At 45.3% G+C, this 25,132-nt stretch overlaps 2 protein-coding genes across 3 annotated transcripts in view; one reads left to right on the top strand and one right to left on the bottom strand.

Annotated features, from left to right (window-relative positions):
- OTOP2 (otopetrin 2) overlaps positions 1-25,132 on the bottom strand; it is a 113,389-nt gene that overhangs the window by 27,892 nt on the left and 60,365 nt on the right. The gene's annotated exons all lie outside the window — the stretch shown is intronic.
- USH1G (USH1 protein network component sans) lies at positions 1,107-24,523 on the top strand. 2 transcript variants are annotated; one of them, XM_060251936.1, is made up of 3 exons: positions 1,107-1,368; positions 20,255-21,496; positions 24,164-24,523. In XM_060251936.1, exons 1-3 carry the CDS (start codon positions 1,205-1,207, stop codon positions 24,165-24,167), a joined length of 1,410 nt encoding a protein of 469 aa, XP_060107919.1. In that variant the 5' UTR covers positions 1,107-1,204; the 3' UTR covers positions 24,168-24,523. The 2 variants fall into 2 exon arrangements, with proteins under 2 accessions (XP_060107919.1, XP_060107920.1); XM_060251937.1 differs by lacking the exon at positions 24,164-24,523 and having other exon boundaries at positions 20,255-21,500.

Below are 25,132 nucleotides of genomic sequence, written 5' to 3'. Positions count from 1 at the left end.
GGTCTCTAAGGTGCTGCTGGACTTCAATCCAACTGTTTGTCGTTGCTGTAATATGTAAAACCATCTTGGGGACCACTTCAAGTATATCAGTTAACAAAACATGGGGGGGGGAGGGGAGGATGTACGCCAGTGTAGATGCCTGCATCGACTTTGGCAGGCAATCGCTGGGAAGCTGTGATTGATAGCAGGTTCCTAATGAGCAAGCACCGATTCTCAACTACTATACACCCGTTAAGGGATGGCGGATGCAGATGTTTGGCCAACACAAATGGTTTCTGACCCACATCACATTTCAGATGCAGGCTTCAGTGCAAACACGATGGTCGGACCCCAGCATACAGATGCAGGAGGTGGAGCAGCCTCATTGACTGTGCAGACCCACAAGTCTAAGCAGGGCAAGTTTTCACTGCCCGCCCTCTTGGTACTCGCATGCACTGAGCATGCAAGGAAGTCTTTCTGAGGGCCAAGGACATCTCAGTCTCTGTAGCCAAGAGGGGGACGCCTGCCAGTCTTCTCCAGGGGCTCAGGGTCAAGCTTTTTCTTTTCTGCTTTCATCTATGTCATTCTACATAGAAGCCAGATTTCCTAAAGCAAAACCTGCATCTTCTGTGAACGGGGCTGTCGAAAAGCTGGAGCCAAATAATTAAGGGAATAAAAGGAAGCTTTTTGTCACAGAGGTAGCTCGCCATAAAGTCCAGTATTTGTATCATAGAAGGGGGCTTTGCGAGATGGAGGGGGCCTCGCACATTTTATTCTGAAAGTACTCGACATAGAACAATGCAAGCAGAAAGAAAGAAAGAGCCCTTAATATCCTCGAAGAGTATGTTGATGAAACAACCTCTTGGATAGCAAACGAAGGATCACAGCATTTCCATTATGTTTAATGCCAGGAAAAGGGCTGCACTGGTGTCATTCTGCAAAAGGTTTGTTAAAGATGAAGTCAATACTGGAGAGAAAAGGCATCGTTAGGACCCAGGGGAATCCACAGAAAATCTTCTCATGCATTCAATATGAGGAGTTCCTTCCCTCACTGGTCAGGGATTCTCAGGTGTCCTGGTAACCAAGCTCCCTCCCTCCCTCCTCCTCCTCCTCCTGTTTTCCTCTCAGGCCACTGCTTTCCTATAACTCTCACACCACTCAATGCCTGCCCTTTTACCATCCCATCTGCTTTCCCAACTAAATGGCCAGGGAATAACCCTCCGCCATGAATGACCAATACCACCGAGCAGCCAGGGATGGCTACTTGGATCTGCTAAAGGAAGCTACCAAGAAGGAGCTAAACTCAACGGATGAAGATGGCATGACCCCCACTTTATGGGCTGCCTACCATGGCAACCTGGAGGCTTTGAGGCTGATAGTTAGCAGAGGGTAAGTCTTGCATTGTGCCCTGTTCGTTTTTGCTTGAAGTTCAGAGCTTGGTGCTGCTCCACGGTGTGTTTTATTTACAGGCTGGGCAAGTGCCTATTGTTGAGTAAGACCTAGACCAACACTCACCGCAGAGGGCCTGCCCTTAAGGGAAATGGCCAGGAGTTCCTGTATCAATCTGTGCAAGTCTGGAATGCTTGATGAAATTCATCTCTCCATACAGAGGCTTTAAAGTCACACTGCCTAGCATAGTTTCCACAACTCCCAGTACACTTTTCAAATCTGGTATGTGAACTCAAGTAATGTTTCCTTTGTTTTCATCTGTCAGCCTCAATCTGGCCTTTTTTTTCCCCCCTTTTCGTTTTTCTGGTTGAAGTATTTGGGAACCTCTCTTGTTCTATAAGCAGGGCCCCGTGGTGCAGAGTGTTAAAGCTGCAGTACTGCAGTCCTAAGCTCTACTCACGACCTGAGTTCGATCCCCGGCGGAAGCTGGTTCAGGTAGCCGGCTCAAGGTTGACTCAGCCTTCCATCCTTCCGAGGTCGGTAAAATGAGAACCCAGCTTGCTGGGGGGAAAGCGTAGATGACTGGGGAAGGCAATGGCAAACCACCCCGTAAAAAGTCTGTCGTGAAAGCGTTGTGAAAGTGACGTCACCCCAGAGTCGGAAACAACTGGTGCTTGCGCAGGGGATCTTTCCTTTTCTTGTTTTATATGGCCGGAGAGACAGACAAGATTTTAGAGAGCAGAAACTAGTTTAAGGAAGACATTGCTTCCAGTGGTGTGCATACACATTGCTTGCAGCTTACTATTGCCTCTTGGCAAACAGGTGTTGTGTGTTCTTGAAATTACACAAAACCCTGCAAAACCTGCTTACCTAGGTTGAAAGAGGAACTGCACCAAAAGGAGAGATCCCTCATTCAAACCACCTTCACCTCTCCCAGAATATTATAATAATAATAATAATAATAATAATAATAATAATAATAATAATAATAATAATAATAATAATAATAATAATAATAATAATATTTTATTTTTATATCCCGCCCTCCCCGCCAGGCGGGCTCAGGGCGGCTAACAGACATGGGAGTCCCATGATTCACATTAAACAGTATAACAGACATGGGAGTCCCATGATTCACATAAAACATAACAGTAAATATCAATTACAAATAAATTAATTAAAATAGATAAAACATATAAAAATAGGTGCTAAAATGATGTAATCCTGATGTACATAAGATGGCTAAGCGTCTGTTCGTTAGTTAATCAGGTTCTGTCTCAAATGCCAACTGAAAAAGAAATGTTTTGCAAGCCCTGCGGAATTGGTTCAGGTCCCGCAGGGCTCGCACCATCTCTGGAAGGTCGTTCCACCAACGGGGGGCTATCACCGAGAAGGCCTGCTCCCTAGTGGCCTTCAACCTAGCTTCTCTTGGCCCAGGGATTGTTAATAAATTCTGGGAACCAGACCTCAGTGCTCTCCGGGGTACATATGGGGAGAGGCGGTCCTTTAGGTAGGCAGGTCCTCGACCATATAGGGCTTTAAAGGTGATAACCAGCACCTTATAGCGAACACGGTAGACAACCGGCAGCCATTTCATCCATTTCCATCCTTGCTTTATAGTTCTAAAAGATATTCTCAGTGCTCCATTCTGCCTGTTCCCCAGTCCGGTGCTGGGAGATGGCCTGCCTACTGGATGCTGGACATGCAATCTGGATGTATATGCAGACAAAGAGAAAACAACCTCTGCCTCCAGAATCACTGGTGGTGTTAATTATAGGGCAGGAGCTATGAATGGATGAATCTGAGACAGAGAGAGGAAGCTGAATGATAGACTTCTCTTTCTAGATTTATGCTGCCCAAGACGGATCATCCTCCTCCCCCTAAAACGCTAAATGTTATCAGAGGAAAGGACCAGCGATAGTTGAGGCACAGCGTTTGGGGGCTGCCTTATCTATTAGATAGCTCTTCCCTTTTGGACTGACGCAGCTGTTCTACTGTGAATACAAAAAATGATTTGAACATATGAAGCTGCCTTCTACTGAATCAGACCCTTGGTCCATCAAAGTCAGTATTGTCTTCTCAGACTGGCAGCGGCTCTCCAGGGTCTCAAGCTGAGGTTTTTCACGCCTATTTGCCTGGACCCTTTTTTGGAGATGCCAGGGATTGAACCTGGGACCTTCTGCTTCCCAAGCAGATGCTCTACCACCGAGCCACCGTCCCTGCCCCATGGGATTTGACATGAGATGAGGCCATGATTCCTTTTTCAACAGAGGCTGAGGAATCCTGGCTTGCCTGAGGCCACCAAATGAATCCACATGACTAGTAATGCTGTATCCATAGCAGATGCTTTTGTCTTTAAAAGTGTGAGTGGGCAATCTCCAATTCCCTGGTTTAGAGAGAGCAGTGCAGCAGAGTTGCGCTCCCTTTAATCCTGCTGGCATTGACCCTAGAAAGGAAAGTAGAGGGTAGGTGCACATGCCCTCAAGCGAGATAGATGGAAGGAATGAGACTAGGGTTGCCTGGTCTCCCCTGGCTACAGGTGGGGGATAGGGCTGGCAGATCCAGGTTGAGGAATTCCTGTATATTTGGAGGTGAAGCTTGGGGAGAACAGGGGACCACAGTGGGATACAGTGCCATAGAGTCCCACCTCCAAAAGGTCATATATTCCCAGAGGAAATGATCTCTGTAGTCTGGAGACGAGCTGTAATTCTGGGGGATCCTCAGGCCTCACCTGGAGGCTGGCATCTCTAAATGAGACTGAGGCCTTGTGTTTATTGTAGGAGCCAGATTTTGCAGCCCAGCTCCCTGGGCTTTGCAGGGAGCTGGGCAGCAAAATCTGGAGTTCATCCCTTTCCACAAAATCTCCCAAGGGATGTCATCATAAATCAAAGCCACATCACTTGGGAACAGGGTCTAGCCTTAAACTTTTTTAAAACAAATCTTCATGTTTAATAACCAACACTCATTTTTGAAAGCAGATGGTTTCTCCTTTTTCAGATTTCATGATTTTGAGACTTTGGGCAGCTCTCCTACTTCCTTCCGAGTGAGCCCGTCTTGGCGGGGAGGGCGGGGTATAAATCAAATTAAACATAAGCTCGGTTCAACTCAGGGAAGCCTTACGTCCAATTAAAACTTGCAGAAATCCACAGTATTGGGCTGCATATCCCAGTTCCTTCAAGATGCTACAACTCTGATCTGGGTAACCTTTGAGGACTGCCTGTGGTCCCGACCAGCAATAATCCCTGCCTATGTAGTTCTGCTAAGGAACCTACAGGTCAAAGGACCTTTTCAGCACCCACTAGTGTTTTTGGGCCCGGATGAGGGCTCTGCCACCCCAAAGGAGCTTAAAAAGAAGATTTCTGTTGCAAGGAGCTTTTGTTGATGCATGCAAGCTGGGATATATGCTCCCAGCAAAAAAATCTTCTTTGCATCTCAGCTAGTGTTTAATTAACTGAAAGATATGTGCTTGCTGTCATCTGGCACATACAGGACAAACAAATGCTTGTGCCCTTTTGGTGACTAATGTGCCTGGGAAAAGACAAATGGGGTTGGGGTTTTAAGAAGCATTTTCTTCACTGACTACCTTATCATGGAGGGAAGAAAAACAGATGCATAATGCAAACAGCGAAGAATTTACGAGTTGGGCTAGCTTTGCTATACTCAGGGGAGCAAGATTATAGAAGTTCGGTACCAGTTAAGGTTTTTTCATGTATCTGTAATGTCAAGTTTATTTTATTTTATTCCTTTCCTTTCCTTTCCTTGCCTTGCCTTGCCTTTTCTATTTTATTTCTTTTAAAAATTAACTACAGAACAGTTTCCTCTTTTAGTATAGCTGATGCTGCTTGGCTGTAGAGACAAAATAGTTAAGGGATTTAACTGCACAGAAATGGTCAGGCTTTCTTATGGGTATTCCTGCTGAAACTCCCACTATTCAGATATACTGAGTGTTATTGACAATTGTCATGATGGTATTGTTTATTCTAACACTGAGTTTGTGTGGTCTTTTATGTGGATCCCATTGCCAATATTTTAAACTTTCAAACTTTCTGGAAGAGAAAGGGATTCAGGGAAATTCTGCCTTATTACTACTGTGAGCAAAAAAGCTAGAGACACTGCAACATCTGGTTGGCACAGTAACTTCCTACTATACTGGATCTTTTTTTTTTTTTGTCTCTCTACTCAGCACCAAATATTTCCCACACAGAGCCACTTGGATAAGTCCAGTATTTTTTACAGCAGGGGACCTTTTTGTGTTCACTCTTCAGAGGTTATTTATGTGGCTGGTAGCTCTCCAGCCACTGTGGCCGGATCTGTCTGTCCCGCATTGGTTTTGTCAGCCACCAGCGAGCCTGCAGCAGACGTGGACTACTGCACCCTTCTTAAATCTTCGTTCGCGAAGTCAAGCCGAGAGAGAGAGAACTCTCCAGATGTTTTTTGCCATTGGCCATGCTGGCTAGGGCTGATGGGAGTTGTAGGCAAAAAAACATCTGGAGAGCTACCGTTGGCCACCCCTGAACTAGGCCATGATCAGAATTCAATACCCTTCCCATTTTCCACCACAAAGCTACAATGGAGTTTAACATATTTCAGCTGACAAGGACCAAACTATAGGTGATAGTGGCCACCATTCGCAGAATGGCTCTCAGTGTCATCTGTAACCAGAAGAAACCATGTGCTAAACCACTTCCATCGCAGATGGCCACTTGTGACCATGAAAGGTCACTGAGAAGAATTACACTGGTTTTATTGCTTGCAAAAATATAGGGAGTTCCACATGTCACAAAAGCCCCTGAAGCTGTGGGTGTGTGATGTTCATATGTACGCCTCAAATTTAAAAACAAATGTCCTTGTTACATCTCTGGGTCTCTTACAGACTGCATGTGCAATCAGAGGCAAGTAGATTCACCTATTTACCTCATTCTGCTTTTCCCACAGCTATAATAGAGATGATATTTACTAGCCTACATTTAAAATGCATCAAAAAGGTGCCCTGATATGTTCATTAAGAACTATCAGGTACTCAAGCAAAACATATGATGTGGTCGGGAGTGAGAAAAATTTTGGAAGGAATAATAAATGAACGAAACATAGAAAGGAAAAATTATCCTTTTAATCTCCAGGAAGGGACTAATGAAGCACTATTGTTGTCATACATGGAGGATTTTTGTGGATGTGCATGCTTCAGTAAACACTGTGTTTGTCTCTTGTGAGCACTGGGATTGGATGAAGGCCGGGTTGTGGGGAGGGCAGAAGGGTTTGGTGGTGACTTGCCTGTTCATTAGTCAGACAAAAAGCCTTTTTCATCCTTCCGGCTGTGCTCTAATGAGGTAGGGGAACACAATTAATGCGATGGCTAAGAAAAGGAGGCAAGTTGGCATTTAATGCCACCGCCTCAGAGAGACAATCACTCTTCAGTGCTGAGTCTGCCAACCCTTTCAGCCAGAGTGCCTAAGATGGGAGGTGGGCCAGTTTATGATTAGCTGGGATAAACAATGAAAGACTTCAGGAGGTGAGATGGGGAAAGGGGACTTCTTTTAACAACGTGGCAGTGTGATGTTTTAGCAACAAAGGCCTCTTGTAAAGTACGGTGTTTCTATTTTCATTGTTTTATTCCTGTGTGAATGTGGCACACATATCCCAAAGGGAACATAATTCAACTGCAGACTGAAATTAGTATGGTGTTAAGACTGCAGGATCCTGCTGGGGATCTGAATTGCATATACACTCGAAGCTGCTGTAAAACGAAATCAGACCTTTGGTTTACCAAGGTCAGTATTGTCTATCTGGCTGGAGCAGTTCTTTCAGGGTCAGAGGTTCTTCACATCACCTATTGCCTGGTCCTTTTTTACCTGGACATCCAGGGGACTGAACCTAGGACCTTCTGCATGTGAAACAGGCTCTTCCACTGAGCCACAGCACCTTCCCTAATTACTGCCTATTAAGGATGCCATCCTCCAGGTGGGACCTGGGGATCCCCTGGAAATTGCAGCTCATCTTCAGACTACAAAGATCACTCCCCCTGGAGAAAATGGATGTTTTGGAGAGAGGGCTCTGTGGCATTGTCCCTCATCTCCCCAGGCTCCATCCCCAAAACTCCAGGGGTTTCCCAACCAGGGGTACATTCACACTACACGAATGCATTTTACATCCAGATTTTTACTGTGTAAGAATAGCAAAAATACGGATATAAAACGCATTAGTTAGTGTAGTGTGGATGCACCTTGGATTTAGCAACCCCATCCCTTCATCCTTCAGTGGCCAGGGGAAAGCTGCCATTCCTATTGAGGCCTCAGAGGATGAGGGGCGTTTAAATAAAAAGTATTAAAATTACTAAATTATGATTTTTTTTGGTAATGATATCAGGTGTCTTGAACTTGACACATTTTAGGGCCTCAGTATGCCTTGCTGCTGCTTAAAGTTGCCAACCTGAAGATCTCCTGGGATTAATTACCCTGGAGAAAATGACCCAGTTTGGAGGATGGACTCTATGGTATTACAGTCCCGCCCCAAACCATGCCTTCTCCAGGTGGGGGGCAGGGGATCCCCCGGTTTGGAGGCCCTCCCCCCGCTTCAGGGTTGTCAGAAAGCGGGGGGAGGGGAGGGAAATGTCTGCTGGGAACTCAGTTATTCCCTATAGAGATTTATTCCCATAGAAAATCATGGAGAATTGATCTGTGGGTATCTGGGGCTCTGGGGGGGGCTGTGTTTTGGGGTAGAGGCACCAAATTTTCTGTATAGCATCTAGTGCCTCTCCCCAAAATACTCCCCAAGTTTCAAAAATATTGGACCAGAGGGTCCAATTCTATGAGCCCCAAAAGAAGGTGCCCCTATCCTTCGTTATTTCCTATGGAAGGAAGGCATTGAAAAGGTGTGCCGTCCCTTTAAATGTGATGGCCAGAACTCCCTTTGGAGTTTAATTATGCTTGTCACAGCCTTGATCTTGGCTCCACCCCTAACATCTCCTGGCTCCACCCCCAAAGTCCCCAGATATTTCTTGAATTGGACTTGGCAACCCTATCCAGGCCTTTTAACTTTGGCAGGATACATTTCCATACGGGAATGCAGCCCTGCCCCCAATGAGGACCACCCCTCTCCCTCTCCTCCTGTTAGATTTAAAAGGCCGTACAGCAGACTAGGCTGTGAACACATGGCTCACTAATCAGCTGGAGGGCCCTTTAAATCTGGCAGGAGAGGGGTGGCGGCTGCCGACTGCATGCCTGAATTCCAAGCAGTGATTTGCCACTTGCAATTTGGGCAAGTGTGGCCCCATTTGCAAAAAGCATTTAAACACTGGTCCCTTCAAGTGCCTTTTGTGAGAGGGGCCAGGGTTTGTGTGCCTGAAACCCAATGACGCCATTCTTAATTCAGGCACACACCTGCAAAAAGCACCTGAAGGGTTTCTTTAAGTGCTTTTAGTGAGCGGGGCCAGGCCCCACACGCCTGAAATCCAAGTGGTGATGTTTGCTTGGAATTCAGGTTCATCAGGCCAGTCCCTCTTGCAAAAAAAAAACACATTTAAAGGGACTTTTTACTGTTTTTTTTTTTAAAAAAACATTCTAATGTGAGCACTGAGATGCATTGAGTTGATGGAGCCAATTAGTGGTTCCTTAGAGCCAGTTTGGTGTGGTGGTTAAGTGTGCAGACTCTTATCTGGGAGAACCTGGTTTGATTCCCCACTCCTCCACTTGCACCTGCTGGAATGGTCTTGGGTCAGCCATAGCTCTGGCAGAGGTTGTCCTTGAAAAGGCAGCTGCTGTGAGAGCCCTCTCAGCCCCACCCACCTCACAGGGTGTCTGTTGTGGGGGGAGAAAATATAGGAGACTGTAAGCAGCTCTGAGTCTCTGATTCAGAGAGAAAGGCGGGGTATAAATCTGCAGTCTTCTTCTTCAGTCTTCTTCCCACCTCCTATTATCAGACTGCAGGGAGTGTAGTAGATACCAGATTCCATGAGCCTATAGGCTTCTTTAGATTTTCTAATAAATTGACTCATTGCGGCCTATTTATTGTAGTCTTTGCAAAAGCCAGGTCTAAGATGACTTCCTAGTCCTGATACATATGGCAATACTAATTTATAGTTCAAGAGCTGCACATCAGCTGTTGGTGGGGATTGCAAACATACAAACAGGAGTGAAAAGAAAGGACTGGTTTACTGTCTGTTGATTTCAAATACATACTTGTTGGTATTTTCCCTCCACAGCTCTCTCTCCTTTGAGAAAGATGGAATTTTCCCCCCAAATACTACTCTCCTCCCTTTATTAGTTTTCTAATTGTTCATTTTCTACCTGTATTACTTTAGCCGGCAAAGCAGTTCAGGAGGAAAAGGGAGACGCACAGACAGAAGACTATGGGTGTTACAGTTCATATTCTTTTAGGGTTGCTAGACCCCTGGTGCGGCCAGGGGATCCTCTGGTCTTTGGGGCTCCAATCCACTGCCCCTCAGCTGGCCGCCAGGGAACCCCCACCCCGAAACACAGGTGTTGTCGTGATGATGCTCTGGGCTTTGGGCAAACTCTATGGTTTTGTAGCAAAAGACTCAAGAGTTTTTGCCCAAAACCTGGAGTGTCGTGTGCAACATTAGCAAAGTAATGACATCACTCCCGGACTGTGTCCAGGATCCTGCCCCCCCCCCCCCCCCGCTGGCATTGAGGTAGGACCTGGCAACCCTATATTCATTCTTTGCTCCAAAGATATACTGATTACTTGCAAATGTGTTGAGTAGAACTGATTTTGTAAAGTTAAGGCCATGCAGAAAAGGCATACAAACGAAGCCCATTTATATCACCAGCAATTATCCATAACTTACAATACAGCTATGGCTGATTTCCTTTAATTATATCCCAGCTGTATGGTTCACTTGTAGGGCTGATCTTGACTTGGCACTTGTAGAGCCTAATAATCAAATTAAGACTCCTTAAAGGGATATGAACATATGAAGCTGCCTTACACTGAATCGCACCCTGGGTCCATCAAAGTCAGTATTGTCTTCTCAGACTGGCAGCGGCTCTCCAGGGTCTCAAGCTGAGGTTTTCACACCTATTTGCCTGGACCCTTTTTCAGTGGAGATGCCGGGGATTGAACCTGGGACTTTCTGCTTACCAAGCAGATGCTCTACCACTGAGCCACCATCCCTCCACTGCTCTCCAGGGTCTCAGGCTGTGGTTTTTCACACCTTCTTGCCTGGACCCTTTTTAGTTGGAGATGCCGGGGATTGAACCTGGGACCTTCTGCTTACCAAGCAGATGCTCTACCGCTGAGCCACCGTCCCTCCCCTTATATATTATATAAAAACTAATTTGAAATAAGCAGTACGTAATTCTTTTTCAGTCACTCCAGCAGTTCAAAATCCTTCTAAAAATAAAGGTCTTAGCCAGTCTCCTTTAAAAAAAAAAACACCTTAGATGACAGTTGCCAATTTTTTTATTCTGACAGGAATTTTGTACATGGTAAAAGAATATAACAGGTGTAATATCTCCCTCATGCAGCATCACCAGTGGCCTGGGAACAGAGATGCCAGCCTCTAGCTGGGACCTGGGGATCTCCTAGAATTAGTTTATCTCCAGACTACAGAGATCAATTACCTGGAGAAAATGGATGCTTTGTGAGGTGGACTCTATGTCATGGTACCACAATGAGGTTCCCATCCTCCCCAGGGTCCACCTCCAAATCTCCAGGAGTTTCTCAACTGAAGCTGGCAACTCTACCCCCCACCCTCTCACACACACACTTCCCAGTGGCCAGGAGGAACCTGACAACCCAACTGGGAAAAACAACACTAACGACATTTCTGCTTGTTATATGACTGCAAAAGCCCTGTCAGAAAAAGGGGGCAATCCCATAGGGATATATATGCAAATGATTAGGGCCACCCTAGTGTATAGCTGTTGCATCATAATCTGTGGCAACAAATGGAAGGGGTGATAAGATAATATTGTGACACACGATGACTCACTGGTAGAGATGTGTGCGTTTCTGTGTTTTAAAATGAGGTGCACTAATACCGTTCACTCAGTGCTATGAAGTGATTTCAAGTAAAGATGTGGAACAAGGTATATGAAATTTACGCAAGCATTAGAGCCTCTTAAATTATTATGACTACCTCTTGACTGTAACTTGCTACCAACCTTACTCCCTATGGATTGCCTGTAATGCCAGCTGAAACTGGCATTACCCTTGCATAGGTACTTTCCCAAGATTTCCCCAGAACTTGCTGACTCTGGCTTCAATGTATTTTGCAACTGCAAATTATAATTATACATAATTGTATTTTTCCTGTTTGGAGGCAGTTTCTTGCGTTTACTAGATCAATTATCTCAGCCCTGGGGTTGCCAGCCTCCAGATGGGTGCTGGAGATCTCCTGCTTTTACACGGATCTCCAGCTGGCAGAGATCAGCTTCCCTGGAGAAAATGGCTGCTTTGAACGGTGGACTCTATGGTATTAGGGTTGCCAATCCTCAGGTGGGGGCAGGGAATCCCCCGTTTTGGAGGCCCTCCCTCCGCTTCAGGGTCATCAGAAAGCGGGGGGAGGGGAGGGAAATGTCAGCTCAGAACTCTGTTATTCCCTATGGAGATTTATTCCCATAGAAAATCATGGAGAATTGATCCACGGGTAACTGGGGTTCTGGGGGGGCTGTTTTTTGGAGTAGATGCACCAAACTTTCAGGATAGCATCTAGTGCCTCTCCCCAAAATATCCCCCGAGTTTCAAAAAGATTGGACCAGGGGGTCCAATTCTGTGAGCCCCAAAAGAAGGTGCCCCTATCCCTCATTATTTCCTATGGAAGGAAGGCATTGAAAAGGTGTGCTGTCCCTTTAAATGTGATGGCCAGAACTCCCTTTGGAGTTCAATTCTGCTTGTCACAGCCTTGATCTTGGCTCCACCCCTAATGCCTCCTGGCTCCACCCCCAAAGTCCCCTGGCTCCACCCCCAAAGTCCCCAGATATTCTTGAATTGGACTTGGCAACCCTAACCCACACTAGTTATTTAGGATGGAATTGCCTTTTCCTTTAAGTGACAGCCCAGTTGACACTGTGCACAACTTGTTACACAATTTGTTACTCTGCACTCTCAGTTTTGTTGTTCCATGTTTTTTTAAAGACTTGTTTCGTGATAATGGGAGTATCTATACAAGGCTCATTTTGTAGGGATGCTAACCTCCAGGTAATGATAACATAGGAGAACCACGGTGTCGGAAGATCTGACAAATACTAAAGCACTGTGTGTAATCAATAATAAGCCTGCAATTGATATAAAGACAAGTGTCTCGATTATTGTGCAAAAAACAATATAACAAAATAATTGCTATAAAGACAATTGTATGATTACTGTGCAAAAACAATATAATCATACACTGACAAGATGCAAACATATACACAGTTTCAAGAGAGTCACAATACAACAAAATGTTTATACTTTTTTTTAAAAAAAATAGAAGCTTGCAACATGATGCAGACACACGCACACATACAATTTCAAGAGAATCACAATATTATATTTAAGTACTGAAAAGAACTCAATTCAATTCTTAGTATATACAGTAACTGTAAAACCAAACAAATCTGATATTTTACATGGGCTGATTTCGCACTGACCTTTTACTGGCGCGACCACCCTCCTCACGCCGGCGGATCTGCAGGGATTTTGCACCAGAAGCGCCGGCGCAGCCAAAAGAGCCGGCAACTTCCGTCCCGAAGCCAGCTCAAACGGAAACCGCCAAGAAGCAGGAAAACGTTTGAGCTGGCTTCGCGACGGAAGTAGCCGGCTCTTTTGGCTGCGCCGGCGCTTCTGGTGCGAAATCCCTGCAGATCCGCCGGCGTGAGGAGGGTGGTTGCGCCAGTAAAAGGTCAGTGCGAAAACGCCCATGGAAAACTCAAATATAAACACAGGAACACTCAGGCACTTAATTTTTTTTTTTTGTATTTTTACGTGTGTGTGCATGTGCGCCTGGAAGTCATGTGGACCTCTGGTGACTGACCCCTCCTGGGGGCCTGAAAGATATTCAGAGAGTTTGCCGAATAAAGCCTTCTCCTGTCCTTCCGACTTGGTATTTCAAGGACGTCTTCCATCCAAGTACTCTTAAAAAAAAATACACTGGGGGTAGGGGTTGTTAAATGCCCCTCAAAGTAAAAGAGCTGTGTCTGCACAAGTACAGAGAATGTACCTATCTCCAGCGGGCTGGTTGGTAGCTGCAATGAATGCCAGGCGTTGCGCTGGGCCTCGCAGCAACTGTGGTGGAAGCTGGGAGCTGCAGAAGCTGTGACAGAGTCTAGGAGATGCAATGGGCCCGGCGTCAGCGGAGCCCAGGAGCCAAAGTGGAGCCTAGGGTTGCCAAATCCAATTCAAGACATATCTGGGGACGTTGGGGGTGGAGCTGGGAGCAAGGGTGCGACAAGCATAATTGAACTCCAAAGGGAGTTCTGACCATCACATTTAAAGGGACCACACACTTTTTAAATGCCTTCCTTCCATAGGAAATAATGAAGGATAGGGGCACCTTCTTTTGGGGCTCATAGAATTGGACCCCCTGGTCCAATCATTTTGAAACTTGGGGGGTATTTCGGGGAGAGGCACTAGATGCTATACTGAACATTTGGTGCCTCTACCTCAAAACACAGCCCCCACAGAGCCCCCGATACCCACGGATCAATTCCCCATTATTCCCTATGGGAATCGTTCTCCATAAGGAATAATTGCCCAGTAGACATTTCCCCCTGCCGCTTTCTGATGACCCTAAAACAGGGTGGGGGGAGAAGGGTCTCCAAACCTGGGGACTGGCAACCCTCTCTCTCTCGCACACACTTACCGGTTGGTTCCTCCACAATGACATTTGAAAAGAACAGGGGCTATGCTCTCTCTCTCTCTCTCTCTCACACACACACACACACACCTTTAGTTCCTCTGAAAGGAAAGCAAAACAAACCAAAGGACTGTATTGCTGACCCTTCCCATGAAGTACTTCCTGCTCAACTTTAAAGGCACACAGACACGCACACATTTTGAAACGGATCTGTTTGCAGGTTTCTAAACCTGCCGGAGAACTAGAGCTGCGTGGTGGCTGTGGGGGGCGGGGCTTTCCCCACCGGCCAGCTGGCTGAGGGCGGGGGGGGGGAAGCCTGTAAAACCAGGGGATCCCCCGCTGGGACCTGGGGATTGGGAAGCCTAGTGGAGCCTGATGAGAAAGTGCGTGTGTGTGGGGGAAGGGAGATGGGACCCCCCTTTAAAAGTCTTGTGGGCCCACACTTATATATTTTAATAGCCTAGTTGGCCAAATCTGAGGATACATACATCTAGTGTCTGAAGCTTTGAACAGAAGACAGCCCTGGGGTTAAAGAAAAATGTGAAATCTAAAAAAAAAAAAAAAAAATACATTGGGAGGGTTTAAAAAACACCCAAATAATGAAGAGTACCTGCAGCTTTAAGAAACAGATTCTCTTAGGGGTTGATCCTAGGCAACCACAGCTTTCCAGAACTGTTTTCTGTGAGTGAAAGTGGGGTGGGGGGAGAGGGTCCTTTCCAGTACTGTTTTAGCCTTTATTAATTGGGGCCTGTCCTGGCTAAAATTGCCAGGTTGGGAAATTCCTAGACATTTTGGAGTGGAATCCAGGACAGGTGGTGGAGAGGGAAGGGCTTCAGCTAGATACAATGCCAGAGTTTACCCTCCAAAGCAGGCATTTTCTATAGGAGGCAAAATCTCTGTCATCTGGAGGCCTGTTGTAATTCTGGGAGATCTCTAAATCCCTCTTAGAGGTTGGCAACCTTAGGCCTAGCAGCAGCCTTTGGATGACTTGATACCCCTCAACCTGCATGACTCAACTAGGCCCACCTAGTTGCTACTGTTCAACCACAGCTACCCTATGAAAGCCTGTGTGGTGTAGTGATTCGAGCTTCAGTAGGGTCCGGCAGACGCAGGTTTGAATCCCCATCTTCCTGAGGAATCTCAGTGATTTTGTGCCAGTCACATACTTTCAAGCCTAACCTACCTCACGGGGTTGTTGTGAAAACAAAAAGGAGGAGAGGGTAATAATGTAAGTTGCTCCATTGCAGAGAAAGGTGGGGTATAAATGAACTAAATAACAATAAGTATAGTTGAAGATGAGTGGCAGCTTAAAAGGTAGGTTGCTAAATCACTGAGAAAGAGAGAATGAGACAGGAAAGGGGAGAGGATATGGAGGTTGTCAGGAGGAGGGAAAGAGGAAATACTGTGGGGAGGGGGATACTGGAGAAAGTGAGGTGTCCCCTCAAAGTCCTTGAGAGTTCCCTACTATGCAAGTGGGCCTGTCACCACACAACTGGGTCATAGCTTTACTGGGTAGATGCTGCTGGGGGAAGGAGAGGGAAAGCTGGTGGGGTGGATAAATGTAAGTTGGCAGTTTGGTGGGAAAGAAAAATAGTGGTGGAGGGGGAAATCAGTTGACTCCTATTAGTCCTTGCAGGTTCCCACTTGTGTACATGGCTATGAGTAGTGATCTGAGAATACATTTATTATAAATTACTACAAAATAAGTGGTCGCATTGATCTGCAGTAAAATTCAAATACAAGGACCCCCATTCACTTTTTATGAGGACGACTAACCAAAATGATGCAAAACCATGTGTGAGCTTTTGAATTCCTTGAAAGTTTGCCCGCCATTTTGTGACATTTCAGTTGGTCCTAATAGGCATTATTGTGTTGCTGTTTTGGGTAAGAAATAATTTACTAGGAAATAACCATGCCTCCTCCGGGAGAGAAGAAATTAGTCTGGCCTGAGTTCCTCCTCTTCCTGCTGCACGCCCAGTTCCAGCACACGTGTTCATTCAGAACATAAACAATACCTTCGCACACCCTCCGCTCAGTGCTAGCATTTACAGTTTTGCTGGCTCTTTAACCAAACTTCATCAATAATGTATTCTTCTCTTGCAATTCATTAAATATTTATCTTTCCCCTGAATTCCCCAGGCCTGATAGGCCAGTATCCAGGTGAAGGGAAGAGGGCCGGGCTAGTGAAGGAGTTAGAATGAACCTGTTGGCAACTCCTGCAGTCTCCCAGGGCCATAAGGCAGGAGGAAACCCCACTTCGGCATTCTGCTGACGGACAGCTTAATTTCTTCTGTCATTTCTTTCTGGGTCAGCCGATGGTAGCATTTTTCTGTGTGTGTGTATGAGTGTGTGTGAGTGTGTGTGTGATAGGGTTGCCAATCCCCAGGTGGGGGCAGGGGATCCCCCGGTTTGAAGGCCCTCCCCCTGCTTCAGGGTCGTCAGAAAGCGGGGGGAGGGGAGGGAAATGTTTGCTGGGAACTCTGTTATTCCCTATGGAGATTTATTCCCATAGAAAATCATGGAGAATTGATCCGTGGGTATCTGGGGCTCTGGGGGGGGCTGTTTTCTGGGGTAGAGGCACCAAATTTTCAGTATAGCATCTAGTGACTCTCCCCAAAATACCCCCCAAGTTTCAAAAAGATTGGACCAGGGGGTCCAATTCTATGAGCCCCAAAAGAAGGTGCCCCTATCCTTCATTATTTCCTATGGAAGGAAGGCATTGAAAAGGTGTGCCGTCCCTTTAAATGTGATGGCCAGAACTCCCTTTGGAGTTCAATGATGCTTGTCACAGCCTTGATCTTGGCCCCACCCCTAATGTCTTCTGGCTTCACCCCCAAAGTCTCCTGGCTCCACCCCCAAAGTCCCCAGATATTTCTTGAATTGGACTTGGCAACCCTAGTGTGTGAGCTGACTTTACTACACATTCAACTAGTGATATCGGTGGAAGCTGTGGCTGGGAGGAGAGTGTGCTCATATTTGCTCTCCTTGGAAACTGGATTCTTAGTATTTGTTACTGGTTAACTGGCCCTCCGTTCTGGAGTATGTGGGGTGGGGAAGAACGGCTGTTATTCACTTGTACAACACCTTCTGCGCTATTGAGAAACAGGGACTGAGGCTGCTTGTTGTCTGCGCGAAAGATCAAGAATGCAAATAGGCGGGTGGTACAATATCAACACTTGATATAAAGGTTGCAAACAGCGATGGCTCATGTGGTGTGGCGTGTCAGGATATGCCACCCTTACACTGATTACAACCTGGATACGGACACCCTACTCTCTTCTGCTGCTGCTCAAAATGCCAAGTGGCAACAAGGGTAGCCTACACCTAGCTAAGATGAGAACTCAATGTAGCTTGCTAGACGTCTGTTCTATATGTAATTGGAATGTTTACTGGTTTTTTAAGGTTTTAACTGTTTTAAATGTTTAATTGTCTATATATTTAAAATTGTTTAATTTTTATGTTTGACCAATTTCTGGAAGCCGCCCTGAGCCACTTGTGGGAAGGGCGGGATACAAATCATGAATGAATGAATGAATAAATAAATAAATAAAGGTACTACAGTCACATTTCAAATCCTAGCACCAGACCCAGGGGAAAACAGTGCATCAATGTCTGGACAGACAACAGATATACATATGAACTAGATCAGAAAGACCATTGGCGCTCTGAGATGAAAGAAAAAGGCAGGGAAGCAGACATGTTTCAGCAGCAGCCAGCCATGGATTTGCTGATAGACTCTGGGCTCAATCTCTGCCACATTTTACATATTCCCCCTCCTTTTCCATAACCAATTTATGGGAGGTTGGAGGGAGAGGTAAATAAGACCCCTCAACAAATGCAATCAGGTGTTCACTAATCCCCAAGTTGCATGTCCTTGCAAAATCTGCATGATGTCCCTGTTGAGACAAGATGGCAACTGTGCCTGCAAGAAGCAGTGTGCTCTTGATACGCATGGTTGTCATCCTCCTTGCATGCATAATGTTTGAATAGGGCTCATGCTGTTGAGGCCTTACTTCCCTTAACCTGATTTAGGTTTTACAGGCTTCCCCGCTCCTCCAGCCAGCTGGCCGGCGGGGGAAGCCCCACCCCCAGAGCCATCATGCACCTCCATAAACGATTCCCATAGGGAATGATGGGGAATTGAACCGCGGGTATCGGGGGCTCTTGGGGGCCTGTTTTTTGAGATAGAGGCACCAAATTTTCAGTATAGCATCTAGTGCCTCTCCCCAAAATACCTACCAAGTTTCAAAAAGATTGGACCAGGGGGTCCAATGCTATGAGCCCCAAAAGGAGGTGCCCCTATCCTTCATTATTTCCTATGGAAGGAAGGCATTGAAACGGTGTGCCGTCCCTTTCAATGTGATGGCCAGAGCTCCCTTTGGAGTTCAATTCTGCTTGTCACAGCCTTGATCTTGGCTCCACCCCCAAAGTCTCCTGGCTCCACCCCCAAAGTCCCCAGATATTTCTTGAATTGGACTTGGCAACCCTAGCTACCATTAAGGATGTGATGTTATAGGTCGTTCCTGCCTGGATATTGCTGCAGTCCACAATCCCATACTATTAACTGCCCTATGATTCTTCTAGTCACCAAAGTGCCCCTCTTAATTATATCATCATCGCAGTATGTGTTGCGGAGCAATGGCGATGGTTAAATGCCAAACCGTGCAGTAATGAAAACCAAGGTATATTATGACTCTTTGTTTAGGTAAATGGATGTTCTTCAGTTCAGATTATTGGGTGGCGAATGGTAGATGATGCATGTAAGGAGAAGCCCACAGCAGTAGGCTTCACATAAACAGAAAATCCCATATATAGAGAAAGAGCTGTGTGGTGTAGTGACTATGAAACTGGATTTCAACTGGGGAGACCTGGGTTCACATTCTTGCTCAGTCATAAAAGTCATGGGATCGCTGTGGTCTAAATCAACTCTCTTTCAACCTAACCTACCTGATGGAATTGTAAATATAAAGTGGAGGGATGGAACTCTGTGTATGCCATCTGGCACTGCTCAGAGAAAAGTCAAGATAAAAATGGGGCATGGTTGCTAGCACTGAGTTTTCCCACTTGATCTTTTAAGAACATAAGAGGAGCCATGTTGGATCAGGCCAATGGCCCACCCAATCCAACACTCTGTGTCACACAATGGCCAAAAAACTCCAGGTGCCATCAGGAAGTCCATCAGTGGGGCCAGGACACTAGAAGCCTTCCCACTGTCCCCTCCTCAAGCACCAAGAATACAAAGCATCACTGCCCCAGACACAGAGTTGCAACAATACACTGTGGCTAATAGCCACTGATGGACCTCTGCTCCATATGTTTATCCAGTCCCCTCTTGAAGCTGGCTATGCTTGTAGCCGCCACCACCTCCTATGGCAGTGAATTCCATGTGTTAATCACCCTTTGGCTGAAGAAGTACTTTCTTTTATCAGTTCTAATCCGACTGCTCAGCAATTGCATTGAATGCTCACGAGTTCTTGTATTGTGAGAAAGGAAGAAAAGTACTTATTTCTCTGCCTTCTCTATCCCATGCATAATCTTGTAAACCTCTATCATGTCACCCCTCAGTTGATGCTTCTCCAAGCTAAAGAGTCCCAAGTGTTCTTCATAAGGAAAGTATTTCGACCCTTTAATCATTTTAGTTGCCCTTTTCTGGACTTTTTCCAATGCTATAATATCTTTTTTGAGGTGTGATGACCAGAATTGTACACAGTACTCCAAATAAGGCTGCACCATTGATTTATACAGGGGCATTATGATACTGGCTGATTTGTTCTCAATTCCCTTCCTAGTAATTCCCAGCATAGTGTTGGCCTTTTTTTATTGCAGTTGCACACTGCCTCTTCCCTATGGCTCTTGTACACATGGTTCCACAGTCTCCAGCATAGTCTTTTTGGTGGTCAAAAGGGTCCCTCCTTTCATTTTCACCTGTCAAAAAGATAGCAGGATACAACCTCATCCTTCAAAGAGCACTTGAGATGAGACTAATATTGGAAGTTCAGGTAACTTTTCTTTGATGATGTCCTGATAAGCTTTTACACAAGAGAAATAAAGATCTTCCTGAACACTAATTCTTTCTTTCACATATTGTTTTAGGGGTGATCCAGACAAATGTGATATCTGGGGGAACACGCCTCTTCATTTGTCAGCAGCCAACGGTCATCTAAATTGCCTTTCCTTCTTGGTGTCTTTTGGGGCCAACATCTGGTGCCTAGACAATGATTACCACACACCACTGGACATGGCTGCCATGAAAGGCCACATGGAATGTGTGCGGTATTTGGACTCCATAGCTGCCAAGCAGAGCAGCCTCAACCCTAAACTGGTGGGCAAATTGAAGGACAAGGCCTTCAAAGATGCAGAGAGGCGTATTAAGGACTGTTTGAAGTTGCAGAAGAAGCACCACGAGCAAATGGAGAAGAGGTACAGGAAAGAGATGTGTGATCATTCTGACACTATGAGTTTTTCCAGCTATGCCAGCAGCACTTTGAGCAGAAGGTTCCAGCACATGTCCATGATGACTTCTTTGCCATATTCTCAGGCCACCATACATGGCACTGCCAAGGGCAAAACCAAAATTCAGAAAAAGTTGGAGAAAAAGAAACAGGTTGATGGGACATTCAAGATCTACGAGGATGGGAGGAAAAGCGTGAGGTCCTTGTCTGGTTTACAGTTGGGCAATGATGTTATGTTTGTGAAGCAGGGTACCTATGCTAGCCCAAAGGAATGGACCAGGCGCAACATTAGAGACATGTTTCTGACCGAGGAAGATACTGTCTCCCGTGCCATAAGTGACCCAGGTCTGCACATGGACTCAGCCCACTCTGAGGTAAGCACTGATTCTGGTCATGATTCCTTATTCAACCGCCCTGGACTTGGCACTATGGTTTTCCGGAGGAACTATGTCAGTGGTGGACTGTTTGGAATTGGTCAGGATGATCCCAGCGTTTTGGAAGATGGTGACATGGACAGATTAGGTGTTAAACTGCACAACCGCCTGCAGCGCTCGCCAAGTCTCAACGACAGCATCGGCAGTGCCAACAGCCTGCAGGAAAGGAATGAGGAGCTGCTGCCTTGGGATGATGTGGAATTAGGCCTGGATGATGATATTGAACCTGACACCACCCCTCTGGAGACCTTCTTGGCTTCCTTGCAAATGTTTGAGTTCATTTCCATCCTCCAGAAAGAGAAAATTGATTTGGAAGCTCTTACGTTGTGTTCAGACAATGATCTGAAGAGCATCAACATTCCATTGGGGCCCAGGAAAAAGATTCTGGATGCCATCCAGAGAAGAAAACAGACTTTGGAGAATCCTGATGTCATAGAAGACACAGAACTGTAAGCGATAGGGCCACATCTTCATAGTCAAAGATACATGTAGTTCTTCAGCATGTAATGGCAAGTCTTATTTATAAACAATATAATGTATACATAATATGCATTTGAAGACTAGGAGTCCCAATAGATTCAGGGATTCAGGAGAATCTCTACATCTAAAAAAAGCTTGTTAATTATACAAATGTTCCAATAGTTACAAGATGGGTTCATAACAGTGGAGGTACTCAGGATCCTTCCTGATGTAACCTTCTGGAACATTCTTTGATTGAATCTGAATCCATACTTAGGGGTACAGGATTTTTGGTATCATCATAGTTTTTACTTAGTAATATCCAACATGGTTAACTGCTGCTAAAGACAGTGAAAGCACTGAACTATTTAGAGTTCTTGGCCAAATGGACAAAAACAGAGCCAAATGCAACAGACTCCAATAATGCTACAAAGCATATTGTAGGAAAAGTATTATTATAGTCTACTATGTTTGAACTGCTCCCTCCTTTGCCCTTATGCAATATGATTCTCTGTTCTGAATCCCATGGTACCTGCTTCTTTATTCTTACCAGAAAGTTGTCACCTGTTGTTATACTTTAGACTGCAGGTCCAGACTCACATAACTGAATGTTCTTCCATACAAAAGTTTCTTTTGTGCACACAAAACCAGAGTTTGGGAAGAAGACTGTGCTATGGCTCTCCTCCCTGATGACTAGTTTTCTATATATAGGGTTTTTTTTTTAAATTGGGGGCAGCATACAGTTACACAAGCCTCCAAGTACATGTTATTTGGGAGATTTCTAGATAGATTACCTAGTATTAATGCTAAAAACCAGCTGGCTCTCCCTAGACTGAATGAATGCCATAATACTGGGGGATTTAGATGGTGGAAGAGGTATAGTTAGGTGTTGCACAGTTAGCAATCTTGAAAACTGATTTTACTCCAAAAGCCTCCAATGCACCCAGAAACGGATGGTTAGGAGCAATGTTCCCTCTAAGCTGCAGAGTCTTTGTAAGCTACTGGCATTAACGTTGTGAGCTAGTGCATAAATTATTGTGCTATGGGGGTCATCCTTCCCGAGCTAAGACAAAAATGTGTGCGCTGAAGGCTAAAAAACTGAGCTAGCTCGCGCTAACTCAGCTTAGAGGGAACATTGGTTAGGAGTGGTGCCACCACAGAGCAACCGCAGAGAGAGAGGAGTCCAGAAAGGAACAAGAAGCAGCTAAAGTGTGAGGAAGGGCTCTGTCAACACCACGTAGATGTGGCAGATGCCGATGGGCCAGTAGTGTCCTGGATGGCCTGGTGACATTGGGGCCCTGCCACTCAGTTGCCAGACACTTGCGTGATGCTGAGAGAACCATCACTGGGCTTGGCTGCTTCCTTGTCTTTGCCTGCTGCCAAGATGTTAGCACCTCTGCCCCCTTAGCTGCTGTTCAGTGGCAGTAGTCTCCTATCCCATGCTTTACTGTGTATGCAAAGACTAGTTAAAGAAGATATTGACGATGAAGATATTGGATTTATATCCCGCCCTCCACTCCGAAGAGTCTCAGAGAGGCTCACAATCTCCTTTACCTTCCTCCCCCACAACAAACACCCTGTGAGGTGGGTGGGGCTGGAGAGGGCTCTCACAGCAGCTGCCCTTTCAAGGACAATCTCTGCCAGAGCTATGGCTGACCCAAGGTCTTTCCAGCAGCTGCAAGTGGAGGAGTGGGAAACCAAACCCCGTTCTCCCAGATAAGATGATATTGGATTTATATCCCACCCTCCGCTCCAAAGAGTCTCAGAGTGGCTCACAATCTCCTTTCCCTTCCTCCCCCACAATAGACACCCTGTGAGGTGGGTGGGGCTGGAGAGGGCTCTCACAGCAGCTGCCCTTTCAAGGACAACCTCTGCCAGAGCTATGGCTGACCCAAGGCCATTCCAGCAGGTGCAAGTGGAGGAGTGGGGAATCAAACCCGGTTCTCCCATATAAGAGTCCGCACACTTAACCACTACACCAAACTGGCTCCCACCTTAAAGCTCAGACCACCTCACTAAACTCATGAGTAAATGAGGTGGCACTAGCTTTGTAGCCCAAAAGTGCCAATATATGGCAGCTGCTGCCTCAAACCACTTGACTGCCTGGAAATGGAGATAGAAATATCTCACTGCAGTAGGAATATGTATAAGTGTGTAGGAAGTAAATCTGGCCTTGTACACTGGGTCTTATTCATTTCACTCAAGTACCTGTAACTATAATCAGATAGACACATTAGCTGACTAGACGGCAGCATAACGGCCCTCAGGTATTCACTGCTCTGAAATGATACCTGTAAAGCTGGAAGCTCCAGCTTAAATCTTTTAAAACCAGCGCCACTACTTAAACATATATATGCCCTTTTATTCAGTTGTCATTCCCAGCCTTAAGTTTGATTTTAAAATATAAGTGGACATTTGTTAAGCAGTTCTGAAAATAACATCTCTTTTGCTATGAGAAGCAGAAGCAGTAATTTCGTAGCTTTGGGGGGGAAAAACACACCAGCTTTTTGAAATCTGATGCCGAATATGTGATGGAATGTACGCTTATTACACACAATTTCTTCCTTTATATCACTATTTTCTTCCTTTATATCACTTAAGCAGCTGCTCAGTATTTAGTCATATTTTATATTAACAACCTCTCTTCTCCTTTACAGATAGCAGTTTTTAGAGATCAACAAACAAAAAAGTTCTAAGTTGCCAGAAAACAACTCCCAGTGACCTTATCGGTGGGAAACCTGAACACCACAACAAGCACCCCAGCTCTCACTTCTCAGCTTCCTTGTTCTGCTTTCCTGTCTGCAGAAAGCTGCCAGATAGCAACCTGGTGCTAAAGAGAATTTAAGAGACATGAATTAAATTAATCTAATCTAAAAGTTGCTTGCTTAGGGTGCTAGGAACAGAATGCTGGATTATTTAACTGTTAACATGCCCAAACAACCATCTACCTTAATCAGAATAGTTTAAAACTCACAAAATTGTTAATATGGGGGATATTAATTTATGGATCAAATTCAGTTATTATAAGTCTGATTTGTTTAATTTAAATCCTTGCCCTAACTTGAATTTCTATGAAGATTCAGGCAGCTGTGTCGGTCTGAAGCAGTAGAACATAGTTGCAGTCCACTGGTAACTTTAAGACCAACGAAGTTTTATTCAAGGTATAAGCTTTCATGTGCACGCTTACTTCTTTAGATGCACTGATATGGAAGTTACCGGTCCATGCATATATGTAGAAGTGAGTAGTAAATTAGTATACAGCATAGTGAAGATGTTTAACAAATTCGAGGACCAAACAGAAATAACAAGTGCAGTTTATATGGTTACCATTTGAGGCGAAAACATAATGAAGAAAAGAAATATGTCAAAATTAGAAATTGACAGGCAGATGTATCTTTAATTGTGGAATGTGCAGAGTAATTAACTGTGACCTTGCCATTATGCTCCATCCATCTCCTCTCAAGCATGGAGGTGACCTTTCAACATCTTCTTCTTTGAAGTGGGGCAATTGGCTGTGTTGAGCTATCTCCCCTGTCCCCAGACCAAGGAAATACATTTCAGTCTCCCATTCCAAATTACATTACATTCTACTATCCCAGTAATCAGGGGCAGAGTGGTGGGAGAAA

Source organism: Heteronotia binoei, chromosome 13 (assembly GCF_032191835.1).
Source record: "Heteronotia binoei isolate CCM8104 ecotype False Entrance Well chromosome 13, APGP_CSIRO_Hbin_v1, whole genome shotgun sequence".
Classification (NCBI taxonomy): Eukaryota; Metazoa; Chordata; class Lepidosauria; order Squamata; family Gekkonidae; genus Heteronotia; species Heteronotia binoei.
The sequence above is the reverse complement of the archived record's forward strand: the minus strand, read 5'-3'. Positions and strand labels throughout refer to the sequence as shown.